Source organism: Chaetura pelagica, unplaced genomic scaffold, assembly GCF_000747805.2.
Source record: "Chaetura pelagica isolate M959 unplaced genomic scaffold, ChaPel_1.0 scaffold269, whole genome shotgun sequence".
NCBI lineage: Eukaryota > Metazoa > Chordata > Aves > Apodiformes > Apodidae > Chaetura > Chaetura pelagica.
The window spans coordinates 1,321,486-1,342,681 of record NW_009954705.1 but is presented as its reverse complement, the minus strand read 5'-3'; the positions used below and the strand labels follow the sequence as shown (position 1 = coordinate 1,342,681).

The window sequence follows — 21,196 nt, the reverse complement described above, 5'->3', positions numbered from 1 at the left end:
TTAGGAATTACCAGGAGAGAAATAAAGAACAAAACAGACAATGCCATGTTAACTCCACATGAATCCATAAATTACTGACATCTTTTATACTATAAGCATTTCTGATCCTTTCATCTCAAATGACACACAAAACTGGGAGACACACCAGAAGAGACAACAAAAAGGATCAAAGGGATTTCAGGGAATGAGAGGAATGTGTGAGTGAGGAGGGAAGTCAGAGCTCTGCAGACTGAAAAAGAAGTGATTTTGGGGCTACATGATAGAGATCTATGGACTTGTGAAGGACATAGATGTCTGAAGATCAGTTGTGTATGTCTTTTCCAGTCCAAGAAGTAGAGGTTATTCAAGGAAGCCAGGAGAAGCACAATTCAGAACAGAAAAAGGAGATGGCTCTTCATGCAGTGGGTAGCAGATCTGTGAAACTCCTTGCCAGAGGATTTTTGGCATTTGAAGTTTGCAGAGTCTTGGAAGAGAAACCCAGTGAATTGTAGAAACAGCTTCCAGTGTGGGAAGCTCTTGAGCTGATAATAATTGGTGGCTGGGGGAGTATTAGGAGGAAGTATCTTAAGTTAATTCTGCTCTTACTCATCCCCAACCATCTGCTTATGGTCATTGTTGAGACAGGATATGGGGTAGATGGATCCTTGGTCTTATATTCACATCTGTCAGTATTTTCCCTTCCTGTTTTCCCTCTAATCAACTCCCCTCTCTTCTTAAAAATGTTTCCCTCCATTCTTTCTCACCCCTTCCTTGTTTTCTGCCTGCACTTCCAGCCGCTTGCTCCAGTCAGCCCAGAGTTGCTCTTAGACCCATACTTGCAGTGAAGCTGAAAACAAACCATCCTGAAAAACACCTCCTCAGTGTAGCAATAACTTTTTCATCTTCTCCTCTGATCATTGGAAAATGAAAAGGGTGATTGTTAATTGTGCTTCCAGCTTTTCAGCAAGACAGGGAATATTAAGCACTGTGTAAATAGATTAGTAAAGAATACCTCCTTTCTTGAGCCAAGAGGTTCCAGTCAGGACAGTGAAGGAAAGGGAATTTTGGCATTATGAGAAGGAAGGTTTGGAATACCTGGATGTTGAAAGACTATAGATGTGAAGTTATGTCTAGCAATTGAGTGAGCTGTTAGGAGTGACTTTGTGCTTGGAAAATAACTCATGCTGGAAGATTCTGAACAATATCTTGGACTTATATATATAGGGAATTTATTTGGAACTAGAAAAAAGAGAGAGTAGGAGTAGACATTGCAGGTAGAGGTTCCATGGTCTTTCTCATTAGTTTTCTGACTGCTCAACCAAATCAGGAAACACCTCTTCCTTTTAGCAATACAAACTGTTAAAACAAAATGCTTTTTCCCAGGAAGAAGTTTTATGTGCCTGTGGAAACCTCATGCTGTGAGTGTTAAGTCAGTTGCTCCAGCCAACATTCAGTTGTTCTGTGGAAGACATGGTTGGTGCTCTCAGAGAGAGAAAGTGCAGACTGAGTCACAGTGACCGCACAGGAGATGAGAGAGATTACAGTCTAGCAAAGGAGGGAAAGGAGGCAGACAAGAAGGAAGGAAGGAAGGACTGGCTGAAATAGGATGGTATTCTGTGTCCATAAGGAATGCTAAGCAACGTGAAGCAGGAAATTGAGGGTCAAGAAGCAAAATACAATTATCTGATAAGAAACTCAAGGTGAGAAAATTTCAGGTCACCTCAGGATGTTCAAACACCTGAAGAATTACTTTTAAATGTTGTTATGTTCCCTAAAGACCAGTGGTCTCAAGTACTGGCAAGGACATTGGAAGCAAAACATGGGTTTTGATGACCCTCACCCTCAGTCATTTGCGTTTTTTGTTGTGAATAGCTGGTGTTACAGGGTGCTCAGGTGTGAAGATGCAGAAGTGATTTAGTTTTCTTTGCTGTGGAAATGTGAGCATGGGTTGGGGAAGGGTTGAAAGGTGGCATAGGTAAGACCGCTGCTGATTTTACTGCTTCTTTTGAGTTAGTTCAGATCAATCAGCTTTCTCTGGTGTCATACTGGAATAGCTCAGGGCAAGCCATAATGTTTGGACAGGGTGACTGTGAAAGGCAATCTTGGAATCACAGAATTGTCAGAATTGGAAGGGACCTCTAGAGATCATCTAGTCCTGCTTAAAGCAGGATCACCTAGAGCACATTACTCAGGACTGCATCCAGGTGAGTCTTGAATATCTCCAGAGAAGGGGACTCCACAACCTCCCTGGGCAGCCTGTTCAAGTGCTCTGTCACCCTCACTTTAAATAAGTTCTTCTTCATATTTAAATGGAACTTCCTATGTTCCATCTTGTGACCATTGCTCATCGTGTCACTGGGAACTACTGAAAAGAGTCTGGCTCCATCCTCCTTGCACCCACCCTTTAGATACTTACGGGCATTGATAAGGTCAGCCTTCTCTTCTCCAGGCTAAACAGTCCCAGCTCTCTCAGCCTTTCCTCATCAGGGAGATGCTCCAATACCCCAGTCATCTTTGTTGCCCTCCACTGGACTCTGTCTAGTAGTTCCTTGTCTCTCTTGAACTGAAGACCCCAGAACTGAATGCAGTGATGTGGCCTCACCAGGGCAGAGTAGAGAGGAGGATGACCTCTCTCAACCTACTGGCCACACTCTTCCTTATGCATCCCAGGATCCATTGGCACATTGCTGGTTCATGGATAATTTACTATCTACCAGGACTCCCATATCCTTCTCTTGAGAACTGCTTTCCAGCAGGTCCACTCCTAACCTGTATTGGTGCATGTCATTCTTCATTCTCATGTGCAGGACCCTACACTTGCCCTTGTTGAACCTCACTAAGTTCTTCTCTGCCCAGCTCTCCAGATTGTCCAGGTCATGCTGGACAGGGAAACATTATCTTTTTATCTGATTGCACATAGATAATAGCAGGACAGGCAGTGTGCAGCAGTCCAACACTTTTTTTTGCCATAGAGCCATGGTGACATGCAGCAAGATCACAAATGCCATATACTCTACAGTTTTCAGAGATGCTCACTGGGAGAATGAGGCATCCAGGACAATGGGGATGTCACCTAGAGACTGTGCTTTTTCTCTAATTATCCCCCTCAATGGGGACACAAAGCATCCTACAAAACAGAAAACAACCCAAACCCCACTTGGGAAACTGAGGAGTGCACCAGGGCCCCAACCCAGCCTAATCCCTGGAGGCTACTGAGAAATCCTGCAGCCACCCTGCATCTCATCCGTGAATAACAGTGTTCTTGGCCACAAGATGCTCCCATTCTGGAGATGGAGGTTGAAGAGTGGTGATAGAGAATTGCTGCTCTCTGGGAGCTGTAAGTCTGGTGATAGCCCATCTATTCTTCATGGTCAAGCATTGACACTGCAGTGGGCAGCAGCAGGGACCAGTGACAGTGAGAACAGAGAGGTGAAGGGCTGAAAAATGAGCTATGAAGAAGAGGAACATGCACCACTCTCACCAGGGCTTCTTGTTTATCATTCCTTGCTAAGCTTCTAAATAAACAAACTACAATATATGATGTAAAGTATTTCCAGCTCCTACTATTCGTAGAAGATTAACTCCCAGCCCCGGTAACCCCACATAACTGGGGGAGGTGCTTAGGATGAACTCCCAGCTGGCTGCAGCTTTGCTGCCATATGTGGTGGGGCCAGCATTTCAGCCTCTGACTATTTCTGACCTAGTAAGGGAAGGCTTGAGCCATAGTTCCTTAATGGTCAAGAAAATTACAGTGTTACAGACGAAGCCAGTGGAGCAGGCTGGCAGGGGGCCAGCACACATTCTCCCCCTCCGCCCCCATAAAGCATGTTTCACAACCTGTACATGCTCCCTGCTACTATTTTCCCTCTTTGTTTCCTGTCTCAAATTGACTCAATACTCCCCAGGACACGTGGCTACACCAGCCCTGCGCTACCAGTCGCAGGGCGCTGGACGCAGAGACACGGAACAGGCAAGACCTGAGCCATTCAGATTTGTTATGTATCCTCCAAGTGGAAAACAGTGCAATTCCAGGAATTTCCAGAGTTCTTGTCTTAAAGGTAGTGTTGTCACCACTGCCTCTTGAGAGACATGAGCCAGCCCAACTTGATTTTGTAATAACGTTGTCCCGAAGTTGCTAGGAATTGATTGCTGCCCTAAAAAAAAAAAAAAAAAAAAGAGAGAGATGCTGATAAAAATATTTTACTTGCCATGAGTCAGTCTCAAAAGTGGTCACCATCAATGGCAGGATGGCTTCCTCTTGCTCCTAGTGCTGGTGCAATTGCCAAACACTACCTCAGTAAGTAAGAGTGTGATTGAGGCTGCCAGTGGCTTTGCCAAGAGGAATGCTTAGAGAACTAAATAGGATGTTAGAGGAGGGGAAGGTTGTAATGGCCTCTGGCATCACACTGAAGGGCTTGGAAGGGAGAGGCTGGAAAGATGAGAAGACAGGAGATGGTGAGTAATTTTCCAATTGATATGGTGATCAAGGCTCTTCCACTGGTATTTGTCACTGTACTATTGCAAATTCCAGAACTGTCTTCAGGATGGGGAAGAAGTTGTGTCTGGACAAAAGCTGGGTCTGGGGCTTTCATTTAGGGCCTTCTGTCACACAGAGGGTCAAATCTGTCCTGTGAATAATCAGACAAATAGTTTACCTCTGCTACTATGCTCCTCTGCCACTGGTGTGGCAGAAACCCCCACTTTCCTTCTGAGGCCGGTAGATTCATAGGCAAGACCTCAGCTTGGAGCTGGTTTGTAGTTTGATTTCAGTGAAATATATCAAGATGACATGAAGTACACTCTTACCCTGGAAACTTTTCCCCGTTGATAGTTATAAATATACCACACTATTGTGCTTGGCATGCTGGATGCTAATAGAGGTGAGGGCTCTGAAACTCATTAGGAAAGGGAGCGGGCTGCGGAGCAGAGTGAGGACAGTGTGAAGCTAAGGTTGATAACCATGGCCTTGTCCAGAATAGGCCATGGGAGTTTTCTTATCTCACTTTGGCAGGAGGTGCTGCTGGCTTCCTGTGCGAAATCAGGAGCATATGCTGCTTTCCTCTTGTTGTTTGGCTTCCTCTGCTACACAAGACGGTTCCCAGCACTGTGATTATCTTTGCATCTTCAAACATGGCACACTCTGCTTCCTCAAGGGCTTGATGTATTCTTGAGAAGTGGGCTGGTTCCCCTCCCCCAGGTCACTTCTCTTGGGCCCCCACTGGTGCCAGCATCACACATCACAGACCTTTTATAAAGCTGAACTCACTTCTGGCTGCATAAACCTCTCCCAGCCCTTCTAAAGAAGTGCATAAGGGTGGCAGGCATGTCTGTGATGGAGTCAGGCAGCGCGTGCTGCCGGCTTCCTCCAGCCCCCAGTGCCAGCAGAGCTGCCCTCACCCCTCCTTCCTCCAGCACTGGGCTTCTCTTGAAACCCACAGGAGATCTAACAGCTTCTGTTTTTTGCAAAGGAGTAGCCTGTTTCTCGGGCTATGGGCACAAAGGGCGCAGTGTGCTGGTGCGCGGGCGGCGTACGTGTGCAAAGCGCATGTGAGCAGGCACGGAGGCAGATGGAAAAAGCTGCTCAGGGGGTGAGAAAGCTGGCTGCTCAGCTTCCCCTGGTGCTCAACTGAAGCAACGGAGTCTGACTGCCTTGCTCTGAGATTGCAAAGTGTTTATAAGCATGTATTTGTACACACGCCCCCTTAGCAGTTATTATATAGGCTGTCTACATGCACGTAGTCACACCCACAGAGTAGGGAGGTGAGGGGATCTGCAGGGAAGCAGGTGTAAGACGTGCTTAGAAACGTGCTGGCACATATTAGCTTGTTTATCAGTCTCTGTGCACACTGTGTGCTTTTTCATTAACCTGACAGTAACCCAGCTGAAAGCTTTCCTGAAGATGCAAAGCAAATGAGGCTCATCCCACAATAAAACATTTCAGGAATACATGTGCTGCAGAGATATCTGGAGTAAGATGCAGATACTCAAAATTTAGGGGGATTTCCCTGCAAACACAGGCAGTTCTTGCCAAAAATACCTTTGGTGTTTTACCAAGCAGCTAGTTTGAAGTAATGTTATTTCTTTGTAAAACACAAAAATATGTAGCTGATGTTATCTGGGGACACATGCAATGAAACATTACTTGAATTAATGGGAATATGATTGTGTATTTTGGTCCCAGCCAGAGTAGATTTTCATATTTTCATTTTGCCTTCTTTCTTTCCAAGCATCTGTACTTAACACAAACATTTGGTTTGATGACTACATCTAAGTTCAGCTGAGCCTTTTCTCTTTCTATTGCAAAATGTCTGCTGCTACAAGCTGAGTCAGGTTAGAAGGCAGAACCTAATTACTCCCATTTGCCACTTCCTCGTCTCTACCTGATGCTGCTGGCTTAAGCAGTGGCTTAATGTGGCACCACTGGCAGCAGCAAGAGGAAGGATAACTGAGTAACTAGCCTGAGTAACCAGCTCAGGAGACTGGAGGTGGTTTTCTGGCCCTAAGCTGTGTTAATATATTTGAGGTTAAAGTGAGAGCATTTGGCAGCTGAGGAGAGAAAGCGTCTGGTTCTGCATCCAAAGGGATGAGTCTGAGTCTTGTCTGGGACTTTGCTTGGCAGCTGCCATGCAACTGATTTGTAAATGTTTGCTGATCCAGCGGAAGTGGCATGTATGACAGGACTCACATCTCCTGCTGTGGGCTGTTAGAGAATGTATTCTCAGCTTGATTATGACTCATTTTTTATTAAGAGCATGGACAAAAGCTATTAAGCGTATTTGATTTTCTACTGTAATTGCATTAACATTGTAATCAGCAGTTTGGAGATAATATGGTATGTGAAGACAGTAAAGTTCACATATGTGCCTTCAGGGCTAATATTTCATTTAGTGTTTTACATGTGTTTTTCTTCTTGTTGTGATGTTATTGTAATTATGACGATGGTTTGTATTATGGCATTAATGAGTGATCAGCACCCCACTGTGCTAAGCATCAACAAAGACGTAACACTGTCTTCATCCCTAAGACACTGCAACCTAAATATATATCCTCTTTTTCAAGGAATTATGAGGGAGAGTATAACAATAACTAAGCCTGGAGGCTCCAGAACTGCAAGACAGGAGATTGGAGCTGCCTTTCAGAGATGCACAAACCCTTTCTCAATATCTGTTATACTTTCTTTCTGCCCTTTACCAAAATGTGTGTCTCTGTAAGGGCCTTTATAGTAAAGAGCACAAATTTTCAACATTGTAACAGAGAAGCATAAATCTATTCTCCATGGGAAAAAAAAAAATAAATATAAAATTAAACACTACTTTTTTAGTATGGGTGAGAGATCTTGGCATCTCTGCCTTTCTGTACGGATTGCCTGAATATCCAGTGATGAGGATGTGCCTTTGATACTGTCTGTGCACCTACAGTTCTGGCATCATAACATAAGTTCTGGTGTCTGCTGTGGCATGGAAATTTTGTAAACTTAGCAACATTACCACGTCTTCTGTGGTCTAGACTTGCTACAGAACCAGACTTCTTAAAGCATTATAATTGCAAAGTAAAAGGCATCTACCTTTCTGAACTACTGTTAGCTGTTTTCTACCACTTGAATGCATCAATTGTCTTAATGCATCTGTTTTTCATCCACCCTGGCCCTAACAATCATGTATTAGAAGTTGGCTGTTAAAACAGAATCTGGAAGAAATGTTTGTGTAGGTAGGGCTTTCTTGCCATGCTATTGCTCCCTGTCCTCACTCCATGCATGGATGACCATGGCCTGCTCCTGTTTTTTGGCTTTGTCAGCTCACTAAGCCTCTCAAGGCATGTTAAGAAATTTGGGCAGACAATCGTATATATCTGTGCTAATTATTACAGCCCAAGTTAGTTTACATGTCATCATTTCTTTGAGCTGTAATATCTGCTAAGACAGTGGCTGGTTTGACGCAAAGCTGAGTGATTAAAAACAAGCATTTAAAGTTAAGTGTACCATTGATATTATAAACAACACAAAGTTTAAGCAAACTGCACAGTTAGCTGAGGAGAAATGAGCCTCATCCTTTGGTCAGGATTGCATCACATATCATTATTTCTCCAAACAACTGATATACATGTCAGAACTATTGATTGCAGATACTACAGTAGTTATCTTTCAAATCCATGGAAGATCAAAGGAACATATTGTATTTGAAAGAGCTTGACCCTGCTGAAGGGTTAAACTCTACTGTTGAACCTGGAATTGAACAAACAACTAAATTTTGGATGAAAAGCAAAACTAGATACCTTCAGAGAAGATCAGGGACAGATAGCATTTCAAGAAGCATTCCAATGTGTTTATTTCCATGTGTACCAAATTAGGCTTTGGGAAAAAACTTAGCTCTACCATGACCACACCTGAATGTTCTGATTAGAAGCCAATTTGTTGCATAAAGCAAAACCATTTTTTTTCTCTGAGGTTTTGCTATGTTAACATGAGTTTGATTTTTTTTTTTTCCCAATTAAATGAACATTTAAATCCCTTTAGCAATTAAATATAGTTTTGCTTATCTTTGTTTTTTGAATTTGCAGGATTAAGGTTATTTTTACTGTTTGTCTTGTAATCATTGAGTCCTATTATTGATATTTTGCCACTCTGTAGACTCAACTAAGGAAAACATTCAGAAATGAAAACTTGCATCTTTTTTTTTGTGATAACAAAAATAACTTGCATGTAGTGAAACAGCATCCAGTGTGTTGTGGAATGGATCTTGAAACAAATATGACTTGTCTTGAATTTCAGACTGGAAATACTGTTAATTCATGTTTGAAGTCAAGGCTGAACCATGACAATGGGTGAAAACAGCAGCTTTTGGAAATGGAATGGTGGTCTAGCACAACCCTATGATTAGGTTCAGATTGTAAAGTCTGTCCTCCCTGTCCACGATGGGTTAAATGTTAACACTGACTCCAGAAAGCTAATATTCTGGGAGGGGCTGTGGCAGTGGATGAAATCATCAGGCTCCAAATCCTCAAGATTTTATGAAAAGTAACCATACTTGCCTCGTCATCACAGCGCCTGCAGTTGCCCTGACTGATCAATGTCTTCACTAGAAGAATTGTTTTGTCTTATGTGTTCAATGATTGAGTCTATCACTAAATCAATAAAACTTCAATTTTTGTTGTCTTCAGGAATGGCTTTTGCTCTTACACCAGTGGATCTTTCATCCTGAAAGCTGGCAGCAACATAGGAAACAGGATCCAGAGCATCACTGAGCGAACAGCTGTGATAGAGGGCAAAAATAAGGTAGGATTCCCAGGAACAGATAACCTTTCAGCGTGACAGCAAGTGTTGAAAAGGCACTGCAAGATGCTATTGAGGTAGCAGTGAAGAAGACAGCATTTTTGTATTATTTAGATGTGAAGAGCTGCATACATACAAATAACTTAAATACTTGGTATTTATCTGCTGAGATATAGAGATGTACTTACTCCTGCATGCAGTCATATTAAGGTGACATGCTAAAAAAATGCATCAGTGGGATTCACCCTATCAGCTCTCTTAGAGCTGTTCTGTAGTATCCTGGGGCACCTCGGGAGCACAGGGGCAGGGTTCCAGGCCATCTTTGCTTCATTTTGTGACATTGCACAATTTCCTGTTGTTTTTCCTATGAGAATTAAACAATTCACTCTCATTAGAGACTTCATTCACAGATGTGTTCCTATATTGTTAGATGACCAGCCCTTTTTTCTTTGCAAAAATTTAAAGGGCCAAATGAATCCAGATTACAGAAGCAAGGTTTAAGAGAGATTGTGGTCAGAAGCAGCATGGTGGGATTTATCCCAGTGGCATTAACCATATAGGTGTTAAATGTCTAGTCCTAGTTAGTCATGCCTTTAGGGGCCATGGGAAGATGCAGGCACTTCTGAAAGGTGGATAGGCCTGTCATCTGTTGGTGTCTAATGTGAGAGAGAAAACCAATGTGGTTGACTTGCCAAGGGCCATGGAGGATTGTCCATCTGTTAATACCTTCAAATCAAGATGTTTTGCTAAAGAATGCTCTAGATGAACTGCACTTCCCTGGCTTAGACTTGAGACTGATTTGGTGTGGCTGGGTAGCCTGTGCTGTGGAGGAGCTCAGGTGAAGATGTACAGCACCTTGCCACTGTCACAGCATCTGGTTTCACAGGCTAGTTTGGTTTGTGGAAGTAGCAGCTCAAGAGACTATAAATTTTAAAGCCTTCCTTGTTCTAGGCCTGTCATTTCTAAGCACACTGAAATGCTTTTTGTAATTCTAAGGGCACTGGGGGTATAGGTCTCCTTTCCTTTATGGCAGCCTTCAGTCTTCTGCAGGTGAAAATGGATATAAACTGTAATAACTCTCATGTTAAGGCACTTTCACACACCGCAGAAAAATAGGGCTTTGCCATGAATCAGGCCTGGAACTGCATTTTCTCCTGCTGCTGTATTATTTAGAAAGTACCACAGGTGTTCGTGGCGCCATTCCAGCACATGGGAACAGGCTGGATCTCAGTGAGGCATTTGCTCTATTTAGCTGGCCACCTCTATGTGCTTAAAGATCAAGGCAAAGATGGGAGCAAACAGCTTCCTAGGGGAGACTATCGTGGGAAACCACATGAAAAATAAGACATAAGGAGGGATTTGAAGGAGGAAAGGGAAATCATTTGAGGCACGGGAAGATGTAGTCTATTCCAAAGGGGGAATGATGAACAAAAGATGATGAGGACCAGTTATTTTCCAGAAGGCGTCTAGCCATGCTGTGGTTGAAGTCTTACCTGCTCACAGGGTGCAGAAGGAGCTGTCTAATGACCAGACCTCATTCTCCTTGTGTGCCACGCATTTTGAAGACAGCGGAAGAGGAGTGGCTGGAATGTCAAAGCAACTTCCAGTCAACAGCAAATAAATTCCTCCCTGGAGGAAGGTGCTAATAATGGGTCCTTGCAGCAGAACTGCAGGTTTTGTTTGAAGTCTTTGGCAAGTAGCCCCTTTTTTAAACATATCCCCAGAAGTTAACCAAGGGTTGGTCTCTGCATGTGTTACCTGGCAAGTTTTGCAGTGAAACTTTTTGATTCTCCTAGGTATTCCTTGTCTTCATGCTGTTTAGCTCAACTAAAAAAGGTCTACCTTGCATTACTTTATTCCTCCTGGCCTTAATGGGGAAGGGGAAGTTAGTGAAACAATCACTTTGCTCAGCTTTTTCACAGCTTTTCTAAGGTTTCTTCACTTCTGCTGCTCTTCCAATAGCTTTTCAAGCACAGATGTTTTGCTATTGTAAGGAGAAAATGCCCTCTAATTCTGGGTTCCTGGCCAAGTGGTGAGTTGCATGGCTTGTGCACACACAGCTGCTCTAGAGCATCCAGGATTTGTTTATTTTTTATCATGGGAGTCTATAGCTTTTCACTCTTTGCAGTCCAAAAGTCATTCTTGGTCTCCCAGAGCAAACTCAAAGGGACACAGTTCAGACAACACCCTTCCCCATCTGCAGGGATATTGTAAGGCTCTTAATAGCACTGAGCTCAGTGAATACAGCAGGTCATCACAAGTGTCTGGCTCCAACAGACTGCTACTGTGAGCAGTTCTGCGACTGCAAACAGCCATGAACAGCTCTCTGAGGCACTTCCGCATCAATGGAGTCCTGCTATCTAAACACTGTCTACCCCACTTCCACATCCAAGCATAGCACACATGGTAAAAACAGTCTCAAAGCTCAATGGAAACAACAAAGACGTGAGAGACAAAGCAGTAGGAAATGGATGAAGACACTCAAAATGTTGCACATTTGAGTTAGCAAGAAAGGAGGAGTGGGGGTGACCACCGGATGAGATGATTGTAATCAAGGAAAGAGATGAACAAGGAATGGTCAAAAGGTTTCTAACGGTGATCAAGGTAGCTGTTTTCACCTTGCTCAAAGACATTGTGCCAGTCCCACCCATTTCCTGTATGTGCAACATCTGAGTATCTCCAGTTTGGCTTTTCACTGTAGTAGGTTGATTGATTGATTGTTTGTCTGTGGTTATCAAGGTAGCCACAAGTATATTTTTAAAGTTTGAAAAACCTCAAACCCTGTGTCTGTATGGTTAAAGTAATGCAGGAAGCCTGTGATACATTATTCTTCTGGTGACAGAGAAACAGTGACACAACAACAGTGTTTTAGTTACATTTCCGTGGAAGCCTCTCTAAACAGATACTGAGAAGCTGGAGTGGTATCATGGAAGAACTTTGTAACGTAAGCCAGAATACTTAATCACAAGACTACCCTTGAGGTTATTTGATTTCCCCACCCAAAGTTTTCGTTCTCATTTTGCTGGACATTTCAGTAACTTCCTACAAAGTTGGGCTATTCTTAGGCTTATCGTGTAAACAAGTCACAGACACTATCCTTTCATTCAGCTGCTAAAACCCAACACAGTGGGTTTGTCTCAGTGTTCGTCATCAGCTTTGAAAGGAGTCAGTACAGGGACAGGGAGCTGCAGAAGAGGTGGGAAAAGGCCTGGGAAAGAAGAATGCACAGAAGAGTGCTAAGAAGGTTGAGTTGACATGAGAGATAAGTACAAGTGTTGGCCAAGAAGAAGGGATGATAAATCCAAGGGAAGGAGACAGTAGACAGAAGGGCAGATGAGTACAGGGAAGAGTTGGAGAGAGTAGGACTTTTTGTCCTTGTTTTTGGGAAATAATCTACCTTCTTGAGAGCTTGAAATGAAGTTCCCTGGCTGTCCCATCCCTCTGCTGCTAGCAAATGTTGGGGTCCCACTGAAAGTAACAGGTCCCACGAAAGCTGGGTCTGTGTCACAGTGCATGCCTCCTGGAACTACATATAAAGAATAGTAATGCATTAAATTGTGGTTTATCATTCATATGTGTTTGTATATATAGATATATATGTATGGCCTTGTTTTCCACTGCATACGTACCTTACTGACAGAAGATTTTAGCAGTCCCATCCCTCGTGAGTGACAAAGCTGCTTGACTTCAGGGAAAATGGAAAGTAATGACTGTAACAAGATTGTGCAAGACCAAACCTAGGCTCACTCTTGTCCATCTCTGGGTTGGCTGGCAATGATGACTCAACTTGGCATTTGCTTACTGTGGGTGGTATTAAAAATTGTGATGGTCCAACATAAAAGTGGAGTACAAGGTAGTCAGAAGAGTCACTCCTTCTTGGACATAACATGTGACCATGCAAAACAGGATGGGTCCATCTCTCCTGCATCTTCTATGCCAAGCCTTAAACCTCTAGCTCTCTTCCATGTCCCCTCGTTACTGATGAGACAAGGAAGCATGTGTTCTATCTGTTCTCAGTCCCAGCACATGCCAGGTGTCTGGCCAAGTACACATGTGCTGATTGGCCGTCTGGAATCCAAAGCAGAAGAGAAAGCTGTTTAGCTCACTAAAGCAACACTCATTTTGATCTTTCTCCTTTACCCAATAGCTGGTTTTCATGAATGCATGAGATCTTATGAACATTGAATTATCTCTCGATTTTGGCTGAAATTGCGCAACAGATTAAAAAATTACTGAGGGCATGGGGAAAGAGGGGATACTGATAGACAGCTGGACAGGCTGGCAGACAGCTGGACAGACAATGAGATCTTCTTAGGAAGACAGGCTAAAGATAGCAATGGGAGTGTGACTTGCCTCTCTTTCAGCACATTGTAACTTCTCCCGGAGCTTTCCTGAGTGCTACTAGAGTCTCTGTCAACACTTTTAAACAGATCTCTGGGAGGTGCCAGCCGAGCCAAGTCCTTGGTGAGATTAAAACCAGCAGAACTTGGCACCTGTCTCTGCTGAGCTGCAGCTCCCTCAGGCTGCTGAAATCAATCCTCTCCCTCCGTTTGGGAGGGAGGTGCTAACCAGGCACTGCTTCCCTCTCCCAATGGCCCTGGGGAGGAGGATGGGGAGCCCGTGGAGCAGCTGATCTCCTCATTTGTCCGCTGTGTGTGTTTGGTCTTGTGGCCTTTTTGAGAGGGACAACATGTCATACAGAGGGAAACCACAGCTGTGCCTGCTGACCAGCAGTGACTTGCCTGTCTGACCCTAGGGGGAAGAGGGTGCCCTCCTGTGTGTATTCCTGTCCTGCTGTTGAAGATAATTTGGTGTTTTTTCTGTAGCAGTCCTGAAGGTGAAGTATGTTGTCCAGATGTTTTGCACAGATGCTCCTTGCCAACACACAAGGCATGTAGATCATATGTCTTTGGCATAAGCAGGTCCGTCCGATGGCATGCTGCCAATATTTCAACATGAGTCTTCCTAAATAATGTTCCTTTAGCCAAAGATAACTCCAGGGGGGTGAGAAGAGCATATTTTTATTTATTTATTTATTTTTTTAACAGTATGTTTTCTCAAAAGCATAACTAGTAGAGAATCAACAGTATTTGGCAGATTTGCACTAACCTGATCCATGCTGAAAGTACAGTATTTTTGTTTTTAAATGTATGGGCCATTTAGTGAAGTTAGCATATCTCTGGATGGAGCATGTTTACACCTGTGTCTGCATAGACCTTCTAGGAGCCAGGAAAGAGTCAAGTTACCAATGGTTTTCTGGAAGCTCTTCTTGCTCCTCTGCCATGAGCTGAAGCCATGGGAATTCTCTATCTAAACTACTTTGAGAAAAGAGAAATTCAAGCAGACTCTGAGGGAAAGACCAGCCTACCCTGGCTCCAAGCACAATGATCATGCCAGTTGCTTTGCCATCTCTTTCAGCCCCCCCCAGTCTTTTAATCACCAGCTTCCACCACAAACAAGCCCATAATTTCCTCTTCCACCCCTCAGGATTTCTGCTTAATGCCTCTTTAATTTGCAGGCAGAAGCAGCAGCAGCAGCAGCACGTCGTTTACTTCCCTGGCCCTGGGCTCTGAGGTGAGCCTGTAGCATAGTGCTTCATCTGAGATGATGAGTGAAGAAAGGAGGAATAAAAGATCAAGGCTTTGGTAGTTAATGGGGTTTATGGACAGATCATGCTCAAGATGTCCAGCATGCCAAGAAAGGTTGGCCTTGTTCTGTCTGATAACGGCGACTGGATTCAAACTTTCTCTGTATAACATGGATGCAAATTCAGGTTTGGAAATTCTCTATTGCAAAGCCAGACGATACAAGGCTATGGAAACATTTTCTCTTGCTCCTTTTGCAGCAATAGCTGTATAGAGGAACCATGCAGCATGAACTCATTTAGCCATAATTACTCAATAAACAACAAGTGCCAGGCTTAGTTTTGTACACACTACTTCTCTGGTGGGCTTTGGCTGCCATCCACAATGCAGAACACAGACTGCACCACTGGAGGGCTCACAAACTATTTAAAGAGATGCTATCTTATCCTTATGACTAATTTATAAGCTAAAAGATTTATGCAGAGACATATTGTCTCTAAAATATTCCGTTCTGTTGCAAAGTCAAGTCTTGTTTTCTTTGTCTTAGTCAAGTAAACATACCAATGACTGCTCTCTGGCACTAAGGCCTGTGTTAGTAACATTAATCTCCCTTGCCCTCCAAAAGACACTGGTTGCATGGAAGTTGCCTGTTGGGAACAATCCTCTGCCTGTGCTGAAGGAGTATATGGGACAGAGCAAGTTGGTCAAAACCAAAACAGTGCTGGGGAAAAGTATTCAGTTTAAATAACTGAATTTTGGTGCTGAGGAATGTTCTCTAGAGTCATTTAATATGCAAGAAGAGGCATAATCTATAACCACACTGGTCAGTAACTGCAGTCATACTGTGTAACTGTATGTGCCATCCCCAGTGTAACAAAATAATCACATCATAGGCTGGAGGAGTAAAATTCAGATAGAGTGCAGTTTTTTATTGAAAACTAATACTTGATAATGTCAGGAGAAATTATAGTTTGATATTACCAACATTTTCCAGACCATTGGACTAACTGTGGGATGAATAATTGACATGAATTTTTCAGGTTCATAAATGCTCTGGTTTTGATGTAGTAGGATAAAGACACATGCCCTACAGTCAGGGATCGAAAGCTTCATTCTCCTTCACTGTGCACTTTAGGCCACTGTTCCTACCTGGATGAAGTTGCTATGAGGTAATGCCAACTACTGCAAAAAAGGCTAATCTTGTCGTGGGAAGTCTGGGATGGCAGAAACAAGTGTTTAGCAACCCGCATCAGCCTTCTGGCAGATGTGATGAGTCTTCCTTCTATTCTGAGTTAGTTCTGATAAAACAGCTGCAGGAATCCTGCCTCTGGGCCCTGTGTGCACACTTTAGGAAATTATGTTTAAAAACTGGAAGGAATTCAGAGAGAATGACAAAGCATAGAGAGGGCTGGACCTAGACTTTATAATTAGGAATTTGTAGAGGTCAGCAAAACAGGATGATTTTTTTAAGGGTTGTAATTATCTAGCAGGTATTACTGAGCTTCTTTCATCTCACAGCAAAGCCAAAAAGCCAGGTTAGAAAGAAGCTGCTGAGACATCTTAATAGGGCAGAGGTGCTCTTAGCATCGTTTGCAATCTTGAATTTGCATAGGGCAGTTTTCTAAGACACTGTTTGAATAGCAGGAAAAGTAGTAGATTCTTTCTACTAAGGAATGCTTCGGGAAAACAGAAGATCTAGATTATTTAGGGGTTCAGTAAGGAGTTTGGGGACAGCCATGAAGTCTCTAAGTAAGATACATGGAAGCAGTGCAAATATTCAGCCACTGTTTATGTAGAAATGTAGATAGCTGGTCCTTATTTATGACTGACCCACCCTCTGTGCTTGTGTCTGGACTCCAGCAATCAGGCAGACTTAAAAGAATGTATTAATTCCACAAAAATAGTTTTGAAGGTTTTTAGGAAAGCCAATTCCAAACAACAGGATTCCACGGCCACACAATTTCCTTTTGTCACCGTCCCAGCTCTGTCTGTAACTCCAGCCAACATGTGGTTTACAGAAGAACTAAAATGGAGACAGAAAGACAGAAATTTAAGCTAATGAGCTGTATGTGAGAGCACATCCCACTTCTGAACTCCATGTGCCTGCCTCATGTCTCAGTGTCATATCAGGAGGACACCTTGGTTGTTTCTGCATGACTTTCTTCTGTCACTTTGTGCCCAGGCATTAGACCATGGTTTCCACCACTGTGAGGGCTTAAGTCTTACAGACACAATGATTTTTATTTTTCTAAGAGCACATCAGGTCTTGTTATTCCCTGACCTTCCAAGATCTCATCTTGCACATCATATCACTATGTGAAAATGCTTAGTGTGCTGAACCCTCTGAAGTGATAGAATATAACATAAAGAAGCCAAACATATTATTATTTAATAATAAAAAATATGAAGTCCAAGAAGAGGAAATACTCCAAAAGAGAATGAGTAAACCTCTCTTTTGTCTCTGTCTTTTCTCAGCTGACACTTTAGAAAACGAAAGATAAATAAAATTTATTTAGTGCCAAAAGGAACTGATTTTTTTCCCAGCATTATCCAAGTGCCTGAGGCATTCCTCATGTATTCCCTTTGCAGCCTCACTGCCCTACAGGCTGCTCAACTCCTCGGGTGAACCACTTTGTGTCACATTACATGTTTTGTACCTTATCATTACATGAGCAGCAAGACAGGAGTCAACCTGAAAGATACATTAAAAGATTTTTTTGTTATGATAGCTCTGATAATAATAAGAGTCTCACAAGGAGCTTGTTTTCTGTTATGCTTCCATAATTTTCAAAACTGCACGGGGTGATATCTCCTTTAATTAACCCCAGTGGTGCCCACCACTGAATCACAGGACTGTCAACAGTGACTTAGGAGAAGGAGAAGGGAAGTTTTGGTTGAGTTCCTGATCCAAGAAGAGCTAAACCTATTCTTTCTTTCACAGACTGCTAGCACTCTCGTTGTAGCTGAAGCCAAATCTTCTGGAATCTACAGCTGTGTGGCATCCAATAAAGTGGGAAAAGCTGAAAGAAATGTCAGCTTTATTGTAACAGGTAAGATTAGTACCCCCTAGAGCCAAACTTGTTTCCTGGTCCTGGATTATAACTGTTAGACTGTTGTGACTGTTTCGTATATCAGTTTGAGACTTGTTTAAAGTATGTACCTGTAAACTCACACTGTGCTTTTGGGTGATCCTGGAAGGGTTTTTCACAGCAGCTGCTCTGGATTTCTAAGAAGGACACCAGATTTGGTGAATGACCAAATGACTCGAATGACTGTCAAGTATCCCACCATGATACAAATTGCTCACAAATACAGCAACCTGTAATTCCAGCTTTTAAATCACCTATAGTCTGCAATCATTCCATACATGAAATTTCCCTGTATTCTCATACACCAGTAAGCCAGATTTGTGTGTGACACTGACAGTGTTGACAGCCTCATCCTTCTGGAGGTCTCACTGTCCAGAGCAGTGCCAGCACCCATAGGCAGCATGGTGCCCAAGAAGGGATACCTGGGGTGCCTGAGCAGCCCCTCACAGGTCTCAGGGACTATAGCAAATTGTAGGTAGAAAAGTGGCAGGGTGTAAATGACAGAATTTTGCTCCCTAGTGTATATACTACAGAATTTTGTTTCCTCTTTTGAGAAAGACAACCTCAGATGTCACTTGGGCCATGGCACTGAGAAGACTCATTGTGTTAACTGCACATCCAAGTATGTTCCCAGTTATTTTTCCATTACCAGGTGTGTGCAAGCATCAACAGGTTCAGAAACAAATTATTAAATATTTGATTTCAAAAATTACTGAAAAATACACAATGAATTTTTGAGAATAACTACTGCATAATTCAGCAGCATAAGGCCTGCAGATCCCATAACAAAAGATGTGTTTTATTTTGTTAACAAAGTGCACAGAGCACTGATGACAACTTTCAGTGTAGGTCATTAAAGACATGCAATTCATTCTGAAATAGAAGAAAAGACAAAAAGATTAAAAGTATTCTGATACTTTAATTCTAAAACCAGTCTCTTGAAGCTGAAAGGGAAAAATAATTCTAATGTATCACGTTTAACTTTAGTTGTTTCTCTTACCTGGTTTTGTTGTCAGTCTTTCCTCATTCCGATGAGTGATTTTAGTGAAAGTCATTCTGTTATTATATTGAGAGATATCAAAAGAAAGTAGACACACACTCACTATATTTGGTTGAAAAAAGAAAGGAAATTTCTTTAGAAGCTGTTCTCCCTCCTGATTTTGTAGACCAAAATTTGCATTTCTTCAATACTCTGACTACCTCTAGTAATACACTTCCACATTTAGAAAGTGCCAATTATCTATAAATACAGAAAACTGGTAACAAATATGAAAAATAGCTATTGAAGCATAAACAGACAAGTGACACATAGGCAGGTTGTTAAAATACAGAAACAGGAACATCTTCATGTTCTATTAATGGATATGACAAGAAGACTTGCCACGTTGAAGATGATTGCTGTTACCACTCCCAAATCACAGTTTTGCTTTTGTCCCTATTGTCCCTATTTGCTTTTGTCCCATTGTGTCTGTTTGGACAGTAAACTAAACAGTGTCACACAGTTCTCCATAAATTAACATGCCAGTGGATCTCTGTTACCATCTTTGTATGAGGTCTTCACATGTAACTTTGAGCAGTCACCGAGAATCACTTACTGTAGCTGTTGCTCTTTAATGTGCAAGATGATGAATTTGGCTGTCTCTAGCTCTTACTCTTCATTCTTCAAAATGTTATCATGGAAGATCCTGAAACCAAATTAAGCTGGAGTTTGATGGGCCCCATTCACTGTACCCAAATCTCCCTTCCAAAGTTTTGATGGTGGTTTTGTATGCTTCAGTGCTGTGACATGAAGGAGTTAGTTTCCCTGCTTAGATCTCACATTCTTAGATCTTGACTAGGGGTAGAAGGAAATCCTTCTCCTTGATACCAAAGCTTTCAGGGGAACATGCAGAACATTATGACTTTCCTTTGAAGACTCCTGTTTTGGCTGGTGTTCAGAAGGAGGAGTGGCTGCTTTAATATGTCTTGGAAATTCTTAGTATCTTGACTGGTGACAAACTTTCTGTATAGAGTGGTGAAGTTGAAATGTATTTGTCCTTTGAGTTCCTGGAGCTGAGCACCTCACTTGTGTGATGTGGAAAGTGCTGATCATTCACTGATGCTCAGTGGCACTGAAGGCAGTTTGTTTAAACAACACTGCTGTTTTGTCCTTACAAAAATCAAGTTAGACTCATTCTTCTGGTTTGCACAAATAGTGTATCTGTTGGGCTCATGTGGTGTAATCAGAATTCTCCTTCATCAAGCTGAAACCAAACTGCTGTGGCTGAGTAACAGCCTGTGTTTCGTGTCAATGAAATAAATGTGTCCAGCATTTGCTGAAAAACACACTGAGGGACTAAAAAAAATGAGAGCCCTAAATGCTGATGGATGTGAACAGGACACTGCAAAGTATTTCCTTCTGATGAATCCAAAACCAATACTTCAAGTCTTGTGTGACAGCTTAGGGCTAGTTTATCTTATGTTGTTGGGTCTGCTGGCGCCATAAGAAGCCAGCCTGAGCCATGCTAAAGTAAGTGCAGGAGACGTGTCTAAGCAGAAGATGATCCCCTGTAGGAAGAGGAGCTGCTGCCCTCTGTAGAAGAGACAAGCCAGAAAGGACTCCAAAGAACAGGTGAAGACAAAGCCTGTCCTGAACAAGAAGAATCTCTTTCCTTATAGGCAATCTCCTTTGAGTCTTGTCCTGGGAATTAGAAAACATATTCTCCAGTGAAGCAGCTGTGGTGCTGTGAGGAGTCTCTTTCCTATAGGCAGAAGTGTTTGGGAAGGTGGTGGGAAGACAGAGCTTGTTCCAGCAACCCTTGTTTGACTATGACACATTCCACCCCTTCAAGGAAACAGATCTGAGGAGATAAGTGCAAGAAGGTATAGCAGAAAGGACTCAGTAAGAACAAGCTATTTCCTAAGTTATTGTAAATCTCATGATTTCTGGGCTTGAAGTGCAACTTGTGTATGTGTTTCTGGAAGGTTTGAGAGTGGTATAATTTATATCCTGTGATTAATAGTGTAGGACATGAAGTCCATGGGCTCTGCTGTAGTTTTGCTTTCCTATGGCCTCTGTCAAATGGACATTTTTGGGGTGTTGTCACACTGACATACTTCTAAAAGCAAATTTTGTTTAGGGCACAAAAGTAGCAGTGAGCCTTATATAAAAGCAATGTGGAAAGGTGATTTCTGAAAGCTCTCCTGCTTGCTGGTACAGAAACAGTCTCTCTAACAACACCTTAATGGCACATTTAACTGTGGTACTCTCCTTCTCTCCAGCCTGCCCCTTTCCC

At 42.6% G+C, this 21,196-nt stretch overlaps 1 protein-coding gene across 1 annotated transcript in view; it reads left to right on the top strand.

The window, feature by feature from the left end:
- FLT1 (fms-related tyrosine kinase 1) overlaps nt 1-21,196 on the top strand; it is a 91,339-nt gene that overhangs the window by 26,539 nt on the left and 43,604 nt on the right. The window contains exons 10-11 of the mRNA XM_010005653.1: nt 9,136-9,250; nt 17,774-17,882. Coding sequence (XP_010003955.1) covers nt 9,136-9,250; nt 17,774-17,882 — 224 coding nt within the window. The remainder of the gene's footprint in view (nt 1-9,135; nt 9,251-17,773; nt 17,883-21,196) is intronic.